The sequence below is a fragment of the Hydra vulgaris genome, chromosome 14 (genome assembly GCF_038396675.1).
Source record: "Hydra vulgaris chromosome 14, alternate assembly HydraT2T_AEP".
Lineage (NCBI taxonomy): Eukaryota > Metazoa > Cnidaria > Hydrozoa > Anthoathecata > Hydridae > Hydra > Hydra vulgaris.
The window spans coordinates 20,990,355-21,009,240 of NC_088933.1; the positions used below are offsets into that span (position 1 = coordinate 20,990,355).

Consider the following 18,886-nt stretch of genomic DNA (forward strand, 5'->3'; position numbering starts at 1 on the left):
CTAAATACATTCTTACATGCAAAGACACTTGAATCATGTGGTTGTGTTTATCATAGTAGTTTTACTTATTTGTGTGCTTGTCAAGTAAAATATATTTTCCATTGTATTGCAATAAATGGTTAGAAAATTGTGTATTGTGCAAGCTACTTAATGTTGGAATTTTTTTCTATCGGTAAAGTAGCAGTTGATGGTCTTGGAGAATCATTGAAGCAATTTGTTTAGAATAATGTAAAATTTTGTAAACTGTTTGTCTTAATGCTAAAGACTTCTTAGCATCAAATTGGTGCAAAGCTTATGTTAGGCAGATCAACACAGATGATATTAATCTAAGGAGGGCCTATATAATCGAATAGAAGAAGTGAAAGCCATAAAAAAATATTACAAAAGTGGCAAATTTTTGGCAAGTAAAAAACTGAAATTCTTGGTTTTAAAACTGTCTAATATTTCTAACCTGTTAAAATATTTCTAACCTGTTAAAATATTTCTAACCTGTTTAAATATTTCTAACCTGTTAAAACAATTTTAAAATTATTATTTTTACTTTTTTCAAAGATTTTTTAAATCTATGTTAGAAACAGGGAGCATTATGGGCATCAACAATTAAATTAAAAATTTAATAAAGTTATAAACTATAAATAAATATAGCATCCAGCCTGCGATTGCTTATTTCAAAAAAAACAATCCCAGTATCTAAAAACTATAATTGGAAACTTTGATAATGTTGTAAAGTGCATTTTTTAACCCCTTAAGGACCGATATTTTTTCAAATAAATGCACCAAAAAAATCAATTTTTTTTTATGCTTAGAACTTAGATATTGATATATTAAGAATAAAAAAAAAGTCTGTTATAAATCTAAATATTATTAATTTGATTGATTCTTAGTTGATTTAATATAATAATATTGTTATAAGATTATTTTCATGAATTATTTTGGGCTAATACATAATGAAACATGAAATATGTGACCGCCCGAGTTATCTCGGGCGGTCACATATTTCACGTTATATTAAACATAGTTTACATGGTTTTTATAATCATGCATCTTTTTTTACATCATTGATTGTGTCATTTATTATTTGTTATTTTTTAATACTGGACTTTTCCTTATGACCATTACAACAACAACAAAAAAATAAAAAAAAATGCTTGTAAAAATTCAAATAAAAACTATGAAACTCAGCATATAATAGTATCAATGTGCGCTAAATACATGTAGCAATCATTATTTTTACCATGTCATTTGCTTAAAACCTGACATTGTTGTTTTGTTCAGAACAACTTTTGTATACTAAATTATATGATAGTATTTCACATTTCTGGAAAAATGAAGTCATTTCCATTTTTGGTTCATTTTTAATTGCTTAAAGAATGTCAAGTGTTACGATCGTCACTCTTGCGGAATTGCCCATATATAGCTGTCTGGGGCTTCAGTACATAAATTGACTTACTAATTATGGAGAACATGCAAGGGAGTAGTGCTACATCGACTTTTTATTTTTTCACAAGTTGCCTTTACTATTTCCACTTCCATGGCACGACCATAATTCAAGGCTAGAGTATTGGGTTTAGTTATTGTTGTTATTCCTAATGTTTTTTGGTTAAGCGACAAGTTGTGGTACCCACCAACAGTTTTTTTAAATTTTCCATATTTATTGATACCTTGTGAGCTTTAAAAGGTGTTACCTCTTTTATTTTAATTGTTTTATATTCTCTTCATATTTACCTTTAAATAGAAAAATTCAATGCTTGATGAAGAGGTAAAAATTACATTGTCAATAATTGGTAAGTCAACTGGTGGCTTTAAAAACTGCAGTAAATAGAATGCTTATTGGTACACTTTTCTCAATAGTAGCAACAATATCATTGATATTTAGTAATGAAACTTTATTATTTGATAAAATATTATATTTCTATTTTTGATGTTTTTATAAATATTTGCTACTTATCACTTCTTTAACCAAAATCTTTCAGACTAAACTCTCGGTCTTTTAGGTGCTTATCTATTTTTTCTTTTTACTTCTTTTCTTGTTAGCCATTCATTCATTTAAAGTACTTTTACATGGAGGGTTAAACTGTTAAACTGTTTCTTGCAGCAGCTTTTACTATATACATGCATTTCTGCAGCAACATGGTTACAGTTTTTACCCATGTCATTGCGTGTACTTTCATTTTTACACTTTTTTCATGCAAACTTTTATTTTAACACTTTTTTCTAACAGTTTATGACATGTATCTAATAGTTTATGACATGTATCACTAATAGTTTGTGATCTCTGATATTCTGGTTTAAATAATTGATTTTTTAATCAGGTGTATACTATTGTTGAAAAAACATTTTGATAACATTTAATAGTAACATTAAAAAAGTTGCTAAAACTGCTAGCATGTTTGCTATTTTGCATGCCCTCTTCTTCAAATATTTGAACCTTTCTATGCTTCCTTCTATCCAAATATTCGCCCCTTTCTATGTTTGCTTTTATCCAAATTGTTGACCCCTTCTATACTTCATTCTATCTAAATAGATTAACATTTATTTGTCTCCTCATCCAGATAATTGATTTTTTCTTTTTTCGTTATAAAATTTCAAAAATTGAACAATAACTTGTTTAAAAGGTTTTAGGAATTTTTAGAGTAACTATAATTAAGATAGGCTTTAAATATATGCAGGAATTATTATGGAAGTAATAATTCCTAAATAAGTAATATTATTTTCAGAAAATTGTTGAAGCTTTAGTCACACATATTACTGGGAACACTCACAGTGCAGAGCTAGAGGTCGCTATGTCCATACTTTGCTATCTAATGTCTGAACATTACGAAAAGATTTGCTCATTTGCAGCTACAATCAAGGTAATATGTTCAAAATACATGAATACAAAAAAAAGTATAACAAGGATTATACTTTAATTTACTTTAGTTAAATGCATAACAGAAATTTTATTTTTTATTATTTAGGGAATTATTTAAATCTGTTATAATTTTAGAAAATTGGAGAGTTTATTGAAAATATATCTGTGTCACAAATGAGAAAATTGTTTTCAGTATTAGCAAAATTATCATATGGATCTGTTAATTGTGATTCAAATGATGATCTTCAAGAGATGATTTTCAGAAATCTATCAAGTTCAATATGGCGTCTTAAAAGAATTGGTATAATTGGAGCTATGATGGTTGTTGCAACTCTTGGTAAAATCGCTTTAGAATTCACTAACGAGAAGAGTACACTAAACGAAAGTAGATTACTGGAAAAAAACACATTTAATAATAAAAAGGTTCAGACTTTGTCTTTATTCCGATTTTTATGTTTTTAATATTATATTTTTATTTTTTTAGTTAATACAAGTTGTTGTTTTATATATTATACATGAAATGTGGTATGATTTTTTTGTATAATTATTATAATGATGATTATGATAATCATAATGATTAACGAGTGATACAGAAGTTATCGCACAAATCTGAGTTTAATTATTTGAGCATAATAATTTGTTTTTGTGGTTTTATGTGAAGGCATAAACATTCTATAAAATATAAGCTTTATTATTTAAAATTATTTAAAATGAGATTAAATGCAACTGAACAAATCTTTTTGAATGCGACTCAACATGTTGTTTGTAAATAAACCTATAAAAAAATATTAAAAAAAAAGAAATCGTAAATCATTTTGAAAAGGAAGGATTTGCTCAAAGTACAATATATGATAACCTAAAAAGACTTAAAAACTGTTCAATCCTTTTCTGATAGAAAGCACCCTGGTTGTCCAACATCCTGGACTAGAGAAAAGAAAGCCAAATTAACAAGGCTTATCAACAATCGAAAAGGGGTCAGTCAGAGAAAAATAGGTTTTAAAATGTAAATCAATCAACAATTGGTCTTCAGTTTAAAAAAAAATGAATATTAAATATAGAAAACGTGAAAAGACTCCAAAATACATTATAGAACAACAATTAAAGCCAAAGAAAAGAAGCAGGAAACTAGTTAACCAACTCTAGGAAACTAGTTAACCAACTTTTGTTTTGCAGGAAACAACATGCCTGGAAATTCTGGATACTATACAAACAACAAAAAAACATGCCCAGAAAGTGTTCATTTTTATAGGAAAAGAGAAATTTCCAAAAAAATTATTAATTTGGATAGCTTTATATGACTGTGGTATATCTGAGCCATTATTTTGCACTTCCAAGGCTGTAGCAATTAATTCATCAATCTATATTGATAAATGTTTAGAAATACAACTTCTTCCATTCATTCACAAGTATCATGGAGACTTTAACTATTTATTTTAGGTTTAGCAAGTTCTCATTATTCTAAAGATTCTCTAAATTGGATGGACCAATATGTCTATTACTTTGATATAGAATCCAATTCCCCACATGTGCTTCAAGCACAAACAATTGTAAACTTTTGCTGACATTTAGCACAGAAGGTTTACAAGGGAGATTGGCAAACTTCAACAGAGCAAGTTTTGATTGATTGAATTAAATTAAAACTACAAGCAATTGATTTTAATATTTTACAGTTGCTTATGAAAGACGTCAGAGCAAAATTGAGATCAATTGCAGATGGTGGTGTTTTTTCATTCAAAAAATAACTTAATTTTATTAAAAGATAAATACTTTATATAAAAAAATATAATAATAGTTTTTTTTTCATTTATAAATAAATTGACATTTTTATTTTGTCCGATAACATACGCATCACCTTTTATGACTTAATATTTTTTAAGGAAGGGGGAGCTTTAAATATATTGTATTTATTTTTTAAGGCAATTCAATATTTAACAGTGGCTCAAGAGAGTGTTAAGGTCCAACCTGAAGCTTTGTCTTTATTTTATGATGAACTTGCAAGTATCGTCTTGAGAGAAAAACTGGATCCAAAATTGTTGGTAGAATCAATTTTTAAACTTTCTTGTTCAGTAATATGTTTTATATATAATTTTAATATTTTTTATATTTAAAATAATTAAGAAAGCTTTTATTATAGTAAATAATAAATTAAATAAAACTATATTGGAAAAAAAAATTTAGGCCTGGATATCTGAGAAGACTTTTATAGATTTTCAGAATGAATTCCTATTGGATGTTGAATTTATAAAAACAAGGTATGTTTATAAATAGGAGATTTCTTTTAACTTGTTGTTTGAAATACTTTTAACTTGTTTTAATATTAAAAAAACTGGTAGGTGTACAAGGATCCTTTTCACAAGAAAATTTTTGTCCATAGGGCTTTTGTAATCGATGTCATTTTTATCATTTCTAAAATAAATCTGTAGTAATAGTGATGTAGGTCCCACCTCTAGTATAGTGGTGTAGGTCTCACCTCTCTGGTGTAGTGGTGTATGTAACATAAAAGTAATCTTAAACATAAAAGCAACCTTTTAAGTTATAACTTTGATAATAACTTTTTCAATTAAATTTTAATGATCAGGAAATGTACAATTATAGTTATGGATTTTGAAATTTTAGAGGTTAGATTTCCTTTTTTAGTTTGCATAATAAATGGTATTTATCTGCATAATTGATGGTATTTGAGTTATTGAAATGTTTGGCTTATTTAAGTCATTTAAGAAGGTAAAAAATAATAGAGAACTTAAAATAAAATCCTGTGGTGTACTGGTAAGTACTTGCTTGTTCAGAGAAATTAAATCTCTACAAATAACACAGATTGACTGTGTTAAAGTAAATGAAACCCACTCGAATTTGTTATTCATATTTCCAATCAATTTTAAGTTGCTCAATACTATGTTATTGTGTTAAATGCTCTAGAGAAGTTTATAAAAATTGTTTCAAGTGTCAAAAAAATTTTATTAACAAAGCAAAATACACATCTAACTTCATTTCCAAGTTGTAAAATTACACACTTAAATACTGGATACAAATTAGCATGTAATCAAATTTCAGACATGAAAAAATATCCTACTTACCTAATAAAGAATGCATAAAGTAATATGAAATGGTTTCATAAAAATTTTAATCATTGTTCATCTTTACAAACACTTCTTTCTGTTTGCAGAGATCAAGAGTTTCTCCTTAGTCTGAGGGAGGTAAAGAAAAGAAAATATTTAAATTTATTGTTTGTTTTTTCTTTTGCATAAAGGGTTTTTCTACTTTACATAAAAAGATTATAAATTTAAAATAACTTTAGAAAAGAATAATTAATATAAAACTGAAAAAGTACTTAAATTAAATTCATTTCTGAACATTTAAAAACACAAAAGTAAATAAAAAATATAAAGCAGTTTGAGAAAATGGGCAAGTATGGAGAGTATGAGAGAATAAGGGAATGTAATAAGAATAAGTAATAAGTTATTGAGGTTTGTAGAAAGAATCAGTTCAATATTTTTTTTAATTACATTTTTAGCAATGACCACCAGATGCAGCTTTCTTTTGATTTGGATCATACAGAGGAAGGAGGAATCTCCATCAACATACTTCCTTTAATTATTAATAAAATAATGGATAAAAATGGCGAAAAAGTTAGGTAAGTTTAATGATGTTTTACTGTTTTAATTTGTCTACCCCAAATATCTTTTTCTGAAATAAAATTTTTCTAAAATATTGTTATTGTGGTAATGACTGTATTGTTGCTGGTGTCGGTGTGTCTTCTTGTTGTTGTGCTAATTCTTGCTGAATCTTGATATGATATTTCATAAATACACTGAATACTTACGGTGTTTTATAAATTGACTGTATATTTACTTATTTCATAAATACACTGTGTACTTATTTTTGTTTCACATTCAATCTGTATGATTTATTGTTTCCTTATTAATTTTTACAACAGCTCGCAAGCAAAAACAAAAAATAAACTCATTTATTTACATTCTCATTTTCGTTTGATACAAGTTTGTGAAAAGAAACAAAATGGTAGTTTGGATGGTATTGATGCTTTACTAGGTAAAAATAATAGTCAGATTATTTTTAAAAAATCACCATCAGAACAGCTCTTATTATTAAAATTTTTTAGGCTGTCCATTGGTTCTTTTTGATGAGCGTACACTAGAAACATTTCCAATTATGAATGAACAAGATAGAATCATTGTTTGCTCTACATTTATAAATGCTATTAACTGGTTACGTGAGGTTGTTTTAATAAGTTTTAATATAAAAGTCTAACCTGCTTATATGAGGTTGTTTTAATATTAAAGTCTAAGCTGCTTATATTGGGTTGTTTTAATATGCTTTAGTGTTATAGTCTTAAATGTTTATGGAGGTTCGTTTAATATGCTATTATTATATTATTATTTTTGTTATTATTATTATTGCTACTATTATTGTTGTTGTCATTATTGTTATAATAATACAATAATAATTATTATTATTACTATTATTATTATTATTATTATTATTATTATTATTATTATTATTATTATTATTATTATTACTATTATTAGTTTTTATTGTTACAGTGTAATATGTTATTTTTATTATTATAGTGTATTTATACTAATATATAGTATATAGGGATTTTTAAAAAAAGTTATCAATTTTTTTCAAATTTCATAATGGTTTAAATTAATCTAAAAAATATATATATAAAAAAAAAAAGTTTATTTTGTTGTAATAGATCTCTTTCATTTTTTTTTTTTTAATATTTATCTAGACTTTTTTTATCTTCAGCTCCACAGCAGTTAAAAATTTCTTTTTTTATATATATCTAAACTTTTTTATCTTCAGCTCCACAACAGTTTAGGATTTCTTTTTTTTTAATTTTTGCAACTCTCTCTCTTTCTCTCTCAACCCTAAATTCTAAAATAAAAACCAAAATTTTAAAATAAAAACACAAAACTTGTTTAAAACACAAAACTTGTTTAAGACACAATAGTTCTTGATTAACTTTTTTGTTTAAAAGAAAAATTGAGAAAGACGGTGAAGGGATGTCAACAGAATATTATCAGTTTGCTGGGTATTATCATATGATTGCCATTTTTATTTGAATAATGTCATTTATTATGAACATATTATACTTTTAATGACTAAATATTTGCATATTTAATTATCATATTATGGTTATAATTGTTAATTTGTCATCATTATTATTTGTATCATTTAAGTGGTGTCACTAGGGTGTGACACCACTGGAATGATACAAATAATAATGATGACAAAATCTCTAAATTGTGAGCTAAGTGTTCCAACACTTGTCTACTATTGCATTCAACCGCCTCCCCCCCCCCCCCTCCTCGCCCCCTAAAATAAAAACAAACAAATAACACAAAAAACAAAAAAAATAATAAATAAATAAAGGTATAAAAGAGCAGGTTTTAAATTTTTCATGACTTCTCAAGTACATGTCGATGCCTCAATATTTAATGTGTTCAAAATTGTTACTTTTAAACAGCAGACAAAAACTGCATATTTTTGGTACAGTATTGATATGATTTTTTTATGAAATGTGACATTTGTCAATGATCTAGATCTATGAAATTTGATTGTTTGAGTAAGGTACCATTCAGGCACTCTGTAAACCTTAAATTAATACAAATATTTAATGGATGTCAAATGGATATTTTGCTGAAAAGTAATTTTTTTTAGATTCTGGGAACAAAGAATTTTTGGGAACAATGATTTTAGGGGAAACAATGGGAATTTTTGGGAACAATGATTTTAGAGCACCAATCGCAAATAAATGAGTAAATTGAAAAAATTGAAAAATATTTTAGTAGTTAAGCATGATATTGAAAAAAATGAGAAACAGAAACCGCTTTCAAAATTACAAAATTTTAAAAAACACATTTAAAAAAGCAAAACAATAACAGTATTGTAATCAAGTAATGATAGCAGTTGTCAAAAAACATAAAAATGTTGTTAAAGCAAGTTGAAAATTGGACATTCAAATTCATAATATAAAGCTCAAATCTTGCACATTCATGAAGAAAATCCATCATAGAACTACGAGCAAGTCTCAAAAACTATTAGAATTCGTCTATCTACTGCTGGAAGGGTTATAAAAAGTTATAAGAAGACTTTATCCATCGAACAAGCTAAATGATCGGGAAGAAATTTTTTTTTTAACAAATCAGTGGTAAAAAAGTTATTTTTTTTAAAGAAATGCTTATCTAATAAAAAGAGCTTAAAAATACAAAGTCTTTGATTTTTTGGTAAGGAAAGTGAAGAAATACAACAATTACAAGTCTTTCCAAACAATTAAATACCTAAATCATTCTGACAAAATGCTTTTACTGAAACATGAGCATGCAAACTTACACCCAAATTTTAACAAAATTTATTGGCTGCATTTTTATGGGTAATGAGACTTAAAATGTGACTTTAGTCACCTTCTTGGTGACAAATGTTTGATTTTTCATGGCAGTGTGAGCAACAAGTATAAATACAAATTTGTGAACAAATATGGCAAAAAACTTGTTCTTATGGCAAGCATGTTTTTGGTCTGACTTAGATTTGTGGCGCTAAGCTAGGAAAACATAGGTATAAATTGAGAAAGAGTAATTTTGTACCAAAAAAGCTCAATCCACCAAATTGTTTAATCATATTCAGATGTTTATATTCCCCTCATTTGGAGAAGGTGGTAGGGCCACTTTATTTGGAGCAGGTGATAAGTTACCAAGGTTGAAATTTGACTGGGACCAGATCCAGGTTTGTGACTGGGGTTGCATAAACATTGATACATCCTAAAGTATATTTTTTTTATTCGAAATTCATGTTATTTTATATATATATATATATATATATATATATATATATATATATATATATATATATATATATGCATGTATATTTATACATAAATATCATCATGATCAGCATGGTGATAATAATGATAATGATCATCATCATCAACAATATCATCAAGTTCTAGCTTTCTTCTTTTATGTTATTTCTCTAATATAAACAATCTCAAGCATTTTATTTACTTAACTAATGCTTGTTCATATGTAATGCACTCTCTCCAAGTTTTCTTACTTCTACCTCTATCATTTTCTCCTGAAGCTGCTAAAGTCCTTCTGAAATTGCCACAAGCATTCAATGCTTGACACTGCTGTCTCTGGCTATACTCTCAGTTAAAAGTTTTTTATGTGATGATGACTTTAAATCACAGTGAGAATCTAGCTTAATGACGCCAAGCGGCACTTTAAGAAATCCTTTTAATGTTTGATGCTAATTTCTTCATGCAGTGACTTGACACTCCTTTATTTAGCTGAACTTGTATAAAATCTTCAGTTTTAATTCTTGGTTCAAGTAAAAAAATACTTGAGCTTCTTAAAAAAAAAACATTTTTAAATATCTTTTTGTTTAAATTTAAGTTTCACAATGAATGTCATTTTATACCTGTCTTAACCTTGAGAGGTTGACCACCTTTTGGTTGTGATTTTTTGAAAATAACTCTTGGATTTGAAGGTTTGGAAGAGATTACTGGAGTTGCAATTTGTTCTGCAGCCAGTGGATCTGCTGTAGCTAGTTGTTTGAGATTCTTCTTAAATGTGAAATAAATACACTGATGTGGCAAACCTCTTTCAACAAGACTCAAGCAGTTACCACATCGTTAGGGAATATTGTCTTTCTCAGTTTGGAATAGTCAAAAAGGGGTCTTTTCATTCATCTTTAAAAGTCCAGCAAACGATACAGTTGCAATCTTGATCTCATGTTGTTAGCTTGACTTTTATCGATAAGAAAGCAAACAAAGGTGGAAGGGTAACATCTTTTCCTCCATCTTTTCTCCTTCATCTTATTCCAACATCATTTCTCGACATTGGTCTCTGATCCCTTTTGGCAATCTTCTTTTTTTGTGGCATTTTGAAAAGTTTGTATACACACTTGACAAATTCTTCTTCTTGGACTGTACATTGCCAATTTCTGGAATTTTTTGACTAATACAAGTAGTTTTTTGGATGCGCAAAAACATTTTTGTTTGATGAAACTTGAAAATTTTAGGTAAAAATTTTAATTAGAGCAAAAATAACCATATTTGTCATTTATACGTTTAGATGTAAAAAGATTTTAGAATGTTTTTGGATGCTGTAAAAATGAAAAATTTAAAAAGGTGTCATTTCGCCCTATTGTAAATTGTCATTTTGCTCTATTGCAAAAATGGTTACAACTTAAAATCAAGTTTATTTTCTTGAACGAAATAGCTAAATTTCAAATTTTACATTTTTGGAGTCAGGAAGCATTATACTTTCACTTAGTCAAAGCAGTCTGAGGATCTTCAAACACTAGATTTAAATTAAAGCGATTTCAAACAATTAACTTGTTAAACTCTGAAAACAATATCTCTTTCTGTTTCAAACTGATTTGACCTAAAGTTATGAAAACTTTGGAACCTTTGTATCTTACAAAAATATTCGCATTGTTTATGAAGAAAGCTTTATAATTTTATTTAGTAGAAAATAGCTTTTTTTTTTTCCCTTTTTCTATTTCATTGCCTAAATATATATTTTTTAGAATGTTAACCGCTAATGTACCCAGAACTTAAACAATAGGATAGTTAGAAGTTTGTTTTGCAAAGGAGGTGGTAATAAAAAATATTTAAGTTTTAAATTACATTAATACTAATAATATTTTAACTAACATAATTTATTAAATACTTGTATACCTGTATTTAAGAGTGAAGGTACCAGGTTCTTTGATTCCTTTTCAAGGTAGCATTCCCATGATGCATATCTTCACCAATAACCTATAAACTTTTTTTTTTATTTTCCCTGAAGTTATTACATTTCTTAAATTTTTTTTTTTTTTTTTTTTTTTTTTTGTGTTTATTTCTATTTAAAGATCTATTTCATAATGAACTTAATTCAAATTAATTTTAAAAAATAAACATAATATATAGAACCTAAGATTTTATTAATTGCCAATTTGCAAATTGTGCATTTTTTGCAGCTCTTACTGAATTAGAAATCACTTATAGGTTCTTTTGCTACATTTCTATTTAACTGATGTTGGAAGAGGTTTTCCAGCTTTAGAAGGACACAAATTTACTTTACATGTATAACAAAATAAAATATTGTAGTTAGGTACTTCATAGCTTTAACATTTTAGTCACTGTGACAATGCTTTACCAGTATACACTTGGTATATGAACCATATACTGGTATATACACCAAGTGTATACCAGTACTAGTAAGTAGTATTAAGAAAAAATCTTCCTGCTTGAGATGATAGGGACAATGATGAGGGCAATGAAACTGCGTGTCTAAAGAGTGGTATTCATGGAGGTCATGGAGAAAAATGGGTGCGCTGTGGCAGTTTAAATGACTTTCAACTAATAACCTCCAGCTTTCATAAAGCATATATTTATTATACATATTTACTGGTATACACCTGGTATTTTTAGTTAAGCGACAAGAAAATTGAAAAGTCAATAAGTTTATGATATTTTTTAAAATGAAATTCAATTTCTTTCATTGACAGTAAATGAAGCATTATGAATTCTGCATGTAATTTTATTAGTACAGGTATCAACAGTAAATTTAAGGATATATAAATTATAATTAAATTAATTTAAATTTTAGACTTGTTAACTTACTTGAATCTAATTATTTATCACCTTATAATTAGTATTGCTAACTTAATCTAAATTCTTGTAATAAAAATTCATTTACTTTAAGATTTTACCAAAATATTTTTACATTTTTATTTCATTTGGGGTGGTGGTTTTTCAGTGCCTCATAAATGTTGTATTTTCTGTTACCAGAATCTACAAAAAACTGATGTTTGACAAAACATTCTCATTTAACATTAGTAAAAATATGTATAAGGCCAAGACTTATATCTTAAATAGAATCTATAAGAATTTGGGGAATATTGCAAAATCAAATTGAAATGGTCAATTTTTAACCTGTGTATTTAAATCTTTTTTTTTTTATTTTTATTTTTTTATTTCAATTTTTAAAATTTAGGTTATAAATGCTTTCACTATTGAGTCTGCCAGTTATGAAATACAAGTAAAGATTGTAAGTCGCTTGAAGACCCTAGTAGCGTTAACAGAGACTTTGCAGTTGCATTTAGTTAGTAAGTTTCATTTCAAAAAATACTAATAAAAGTTATTTTGATATTAAAAAAGCAACACTTATGTAAATATCTGTTTAATAAGCAATACTTTTTTTTTTGACATATCTTAGTGATATATCTTAATTTTTGAGAAAAAGACTAATAGATCTAAGAACAATGAAAAAGCAAATTAAAAAACAAGAAAGAAAAATTAATTTAAAAGGTTGATAAACATAAAAATAAAATAACAGTATCTAAATAATAAGAATTAGCATTTAAGAAGAAAAGACTTTTTAAAGTTTTTAAAACTTTTGTATTTTTTAAAGTTTGTTGGTTGTTTGTTTGTGTCGTTTTTATTTTCATTTATTTTCATTTTTTTTTTTTTTTATTGTTATTTTATTAACATTGTTTTTTAATTGTTTATTTTAAATTTTATTATCTATTATATCAGATGTCAAGTGTTTAAAAAACCTTATTATCTATTATATCAGATGTCAAGAGTTTACTTCAAATTTGTTTATACTATTTCTAAATGATCTCACACTTTTTTCAAAAATTGTATGTTGATTGATTGTTACAAAAAAATAAAAAATGGTACTTACTACCAAAAAAATATCCATTAATTAAATTTAGTACTGTATACGTACTGGCAGTACTTATACAACCAGGTTAAAGGTGACACAAAATCAGCAACAGAATTTATAAAGGATGTGATTTCTGAAACACAATGTGGTCTCTCAAATAATCTCACTGCTGTTCTTTCTTACAATTGTTTCAGCTATCGTAGTCAAAATTGAATTAGAAAAAAACTGTAAATGAGTATTTTTATTAATAAAAAAAATATTTTTTCTTCAATAGAATAATAAGGAAATCTGTTATAAAACCATATATAGTATCTTTTTTAAATGATTTAGAAATTTTTTAAACATGGTTAAAAAATTTCTTAATCATTTTATGCATTCATTATGCATTCATAGTTATTGTATTCGTAGTAACAACTACATGAAACACTAATATACATTTTTAGTTTTTTAGTTGTTTGTTAATGATAAGGAGAAGAAAAATTTTCATATTTAAAATTTTTAGAAAATTTAAATTAGATTTAAGGAAAATCATCCTAAGAGCATTAAATTGATAACATTTTTTTTTTTATCAGTGAAAAAAATTGTTTTTCCTGTTTGTGTATACAAATATAGGGTTTGAAATAAGGAATATCATTCTTCTGGTTTGACTGGCACATTTTTTCACCTTTTTTTTTGTCTATCGTGATCAATGTTTAAGAAGCAGTGTATTTATCAATAACATTCAATTTGGTTATAAGCCAGATGTATTTATTGTAAAGCAAATTCGAAAAAATATTTAAAAAAAATTTTTTTTTTTTTTTGAATAACATTTGGATACCTTGAAAATGTTATCAAAATATTACCAAGAAAGGCAGTTTGATAGACTTTGAGGTTTTGAAGAATGATTAATACCAGTTATCTTAGCTATGTATAAAAATGTCATTGCATCAATTAAAATAAAACAGTGACAAATTTTAAGAAAAGGTTGGTATGCATTAGAGTTAATTGTTCAGTTATTTGCTTTTTTCCGAAATTCTTTTGGAGGTTTTCCTTAAACAGTTCCTTATTGGTTTACATTGGTCAAACTTTAAAAGTTTTAAAGTTATTCCAAACTTATGAGTTTACAGTTAAATACTTGTAATTTTGTAGCAAATGAAAAAAGTATAATAATAAAAAAAAAATTTAATTATTTTTAGCTTAGTAACACATGCACAAACATTTTTATATGCACTTATATATATATATATATATATATATATATATATATATATATATATATATATATATATATATATATATATATATATATATATATATATATATATATATATATATATGGATATGTATATATGGATATATATATATATATATATATATATATATATATATATATATATATATATATATATATATATATATATATATATTCATGTATTTTGTTATTTTTCATAAAACAGTTACTCCTAACTTTAAACTCCCACTGGTAGACTACAGCATTGATGATGATCTTTTGTCTAGTATAAAGTCAATCAAGGTTTTAGCTGATGCAAAACTATTCAAAAAACCTAAAAAAAGGTATTTTTTTATATATATTTTGTTATTATTGTTATTATTATTATTTAGATATATTTTTGTTACTGTTTTTATTATTTCATGCTTTCTTTTTTACTTTTACTTAGAATAAAACTTCTAATTAAAGTTTATTTCAACTTTGAAAGTAAATACAAAAAATAAATATTTAACATTGCAATTGGCTTTTTTTTGTTATCCTTTTTGTCATAAATATTTATTATAAATTATAAACTTTGTGTTTTATAAAGTATGACTTTAATTTGATTTCTTCATAAATTATAGTTAATTGATTACAAATTACAAAGAATTACAAAAATAATTTTAATGTGATTTCACTCAATAATAAATGAAACATAAAAAATAGCTTTCTTGAAGTAATAAATAAAGCAACTGATAAACTATAAAGAAGAACTAAGAGTTCAAAAAGGTCAAAGACCAGAACAGTATTATTAGAATAGTAGGTTAGAAATAGAAAGTTAGATGGTTAACATTTATAAAGGAGGCAAAGATAAATGTCAAGGAATAAAAATACTTGAACAGGTATTAAAGAATTTAGAAAGAATTATTGCTAACAAAATATGCATTTATTAATAGTATTAGGTTTGGTTTTAGGCCAAGAAAAGAAACAGCAGATGTAATATTTATTGTAAAGCAAGTTCAAGAAGTTGTTCTAGAAAGTGCAAAACCCGTTCTCATTTTTTCGTTGTCATCATCTGTGAAAATATTTGCATAGTTTGTGATTATTACAAGTTTTCTCTCTGCTGTGTCATTTGTGCTTTTGAACAAAAATGTTAACTTTCTTAAAGCTGTGATTTTTTTTGCATTGATCTAGTGATTGCAAGAGTTAAGAATTTTCTAGAAGAATAAAAAGAGTCCAATAAACTGGTGAAACAAATGAAGCCAAAGTACTGTTCTTTACTTGCATTGATGTTCTTGGAAGTGTAGACATGACGGGCTTTCGAAGTTGGAATGTTAAAAGTTCGCTTGTTTTCAAAATCTTTTGAATTATGGCAGATTTTACCTTTAATGGTATTGAAAGTAGTCACTTCAATGTTGCTTTGGCTTGTTTAGATGTTAATCCAGGGCAAAATTGCACACATTTATAATATAATTGAGCGATTGGTCTTGATTTTTAAGTGTAGCATAACCACTTATACTTTTCTTGACAACTTTATCCCACTTTGTTTGTAGGCTCTTAAACAATGAAAAATAAGGTAACTTATCTTTTCCAGACAACAACTAACATAATTCTTTAATCGTGATGTCATGGGAATAATGTCTGCAAGCAATTCTAGAATATTTTTAGAGTGTTTAGATGCTTTTCTATGGGAATTGCAGTGCTTTAAATGAATCTAGTGTTTGTTGACATCTAATTGGCAACAAACACTAGATTAATGGGTAAATAAATGCGGTAGTGGTGTAGTGGTAGAGCGCTCGCTTCATAAGCAAGAGGTTCCGAGTTCGATTCCCACCACGTCCCTGGTAGTACCGCGCTCAACTTGTTTCTCCGCGCAGCAGCCTTGTTTGTCAAGGTTCGTGTTTTGGAGTTAGAGAGTTGAGAGAGAGTTATAACCACAAGTAGCCTCCTCATCTGTAGTGGCCTTCTCGGCCTTGGGGAGGTAAATTATAATAAAATAAAAAAATTGTACAAATAATTGTTATTTCAACATTCGATTGTTGTTTTAAATGCAGCACTCTTAAACAAATGCATTCATTTCTTTATGAGTCAGCTGTTCTTGATTTAAAGTTTTGAATTCCAAATATAATTCTTAGAATTAAATTTTTTTTTCCTTATAGACAGTCTAGGGTGTTTCAAGTTTTGAATTCCAAGAATCTTTCCTTGTAGACAGTCCATGGTGTTTCCTGAAAGCTTAATAGCAAGTCTGTTTATTAGTTTATCTTCAGTATTTACAAGATTTTTTCCATCCTAGTGAAGAACTGAATACTTTGGTGGGAATAAATGTTGCTTCGTTATTGGATATTTTAGCTCAATCAACTGCTGCAACAAATTCAGGGTCATCAAAAATGTTTGTTGGAAGAGTTAAAAAAACAATTTTAGATGAATCATTTTCTGTTTTTAAAATTTTCTTGTCCTTCATCTTGAGTTTTTGATGAAGCGTCTGATTGGCACTTTAATTGGATTTAAGGTTAAGGAAATCCCAAACCTCCAAGACATGTTGCGTTCATATTAAAGAGAATGATAAAATAAACGTTTGGGCTAAATTTTTTTGATTAAATCAAAAGAATAAATGCATACCAAGAAAAACTTTTTTAATTTTAGTTGAAGCTCACTTTCTCTATTTTGTTGAAGGCCAAAAAGTCAGCATAATATATGCCACAATCTACAGACTTGATAATAGTAAATGACCATTTACTATTATCAAGTCTGTAGATTGGTTGATATTTGACCTGGGCCAGGTTTGATAAAATATAGCCGGGGCTGGGTTTGTGACCGGGGCTATATAAACATTTATACATCCTAAAGCTTTTTTTTTTTTATTTGAAATTTTGTATATATATGCATATATAAATATCATTATGATCAACATGATCATCATAATCATCATTATCATCATCACCATCATTATCATTATCGTCATCATCATCAACAGCAGAGAAGAGGAAGGCCTGACAATGATGATGATGGTGATGATCATCATCTTCTTTATTATCATCATCATCATCATCAGGCTTTAGCCTTCCTCAATTAAGCTGTTTCTCTAATACAGTCTAGAGCTTTTTTTTTCCTAACTAAAGCTCATTCATACAATATGTAAGGCACTCTCTACAAATTTTCTTACTTCTACCACAGCCATTTTCTACTAAAGCTGCTACCTCTCTACATGTTGGTACCTAAATTACTTTAATCTTCAAACAAACGTTGTTTGATACAACATTTTTTCTAATCTGTCTAAGATTATGCCTCCTTTTCTTGTCTTGCTAGAGTCACACCACACATTCATCTGATCATCTTCTCTTTCGGCAAATACTACACCATATAATACTAAAGTTTATGTAACAATGAAAAGATATTGTATGCCTGCATCCAAAATGAATAGCAAACATATATCTGTATATCCATAATATGTATGCATAAAGTGCATCTTGGAAGGTTTTATTCCTTCTCGAATAAAAGTTTAGAAGCTTTTATTACTTCTCTTCAGTTTTAAGTCAAGCCTCATTCTACTCCATATTTTTCAACATTAATCTTTTTTCCATGCTTTATTTAAGGTTACTTTCTATATATATATATTTGTGTGCCACAAAATTTGAAATCAATTTTTGAAAGCTTTTTTCTCAACCAATTTTGCTCAAATTTTGCACACTTAATCATTTTTGATGACAATACAAGAAAATGGAAAAATTTGACCAAAAAAAGTTAATTAAGTTAACAAAAATTTAATTTATATTTCCCCATACATTTTATTTATTTGATATGAATTGCGTATTACGTCACAAAAATCATTGATTTGCAAATTATTTGCAGTTTCGAAGACATTAAAGCGCAGCGATTCAAAACCTATTGTTTTTTAAGTCTTAAGTTATTAAGTTAAAAAACAAAAATTCAAAACGCTCTACTTTTTCTTCCATGCTTTATATAAGGTTACTTTCTATATATATATGTTTGTGTGCCACAAAATTTGAAATCAATTTTTGAAAGCTTTTTTCTCAACCAATTTTGCTCAAATTTTGCACACTTAATCATTTTCGATGACAATACAAGGAAATGGAAAAATTTGACCAAAAAAAAAAGTTTATTAAGTTAACAAAAATTTAATTTGTATTTCCCCATAAGAACACT

The 18,886-nt window shown here is 26.8% G+C and overlaps 1 protein-coding gene across 2 annotated transcripts in view; it reads left to right on the forward strand.

Annotated features, from left to right (window-relative positions):
- The window catches only part of LOC105844068 (Fanconi anemia group D2 protein), a 119,391-nt gene that overhangs the window by 66,922 nt on the left and 33,583 nt on the right, over positions 1-18,886 (forward strand). For both annotated transcript variants that reach the window (XM_065817679.1, XM_065817680.1), the window contains 9 exons: positions 2,718-2,852; positions 2,987-3,274; positions 4,768-4,887; positions 5,030-5,103; positions 6,363-6,482; positions 6,786-6,898; positions 6,969-7,084; positions 12,859-12,970; positions 14,970-15,087. In XM_065817679.1, the coding sequence (XP_065673751.1) occupies positions 2,718-2,852; positions 2,987-3,274; positions 4,768-4,887; positions 5,030-5,103; positions 6,363-6,482; positions 6,786-6,898; positions 6,969-7,084; positions 12,859-12,970; positions 14,970-15,087 (1,196 nt within the window). The remainder of the gene's footprint in view (positions 1-2,717; positions 2,853-2,986; positions 3,275-4,767; positions 4,888-5,029; positions 5,104-6,362; positions 6,483-6,785; positions 6,899-6,968; positions 7,085-12,858; positions 12,971-14,969; positions 15,088-18,886) is intronic.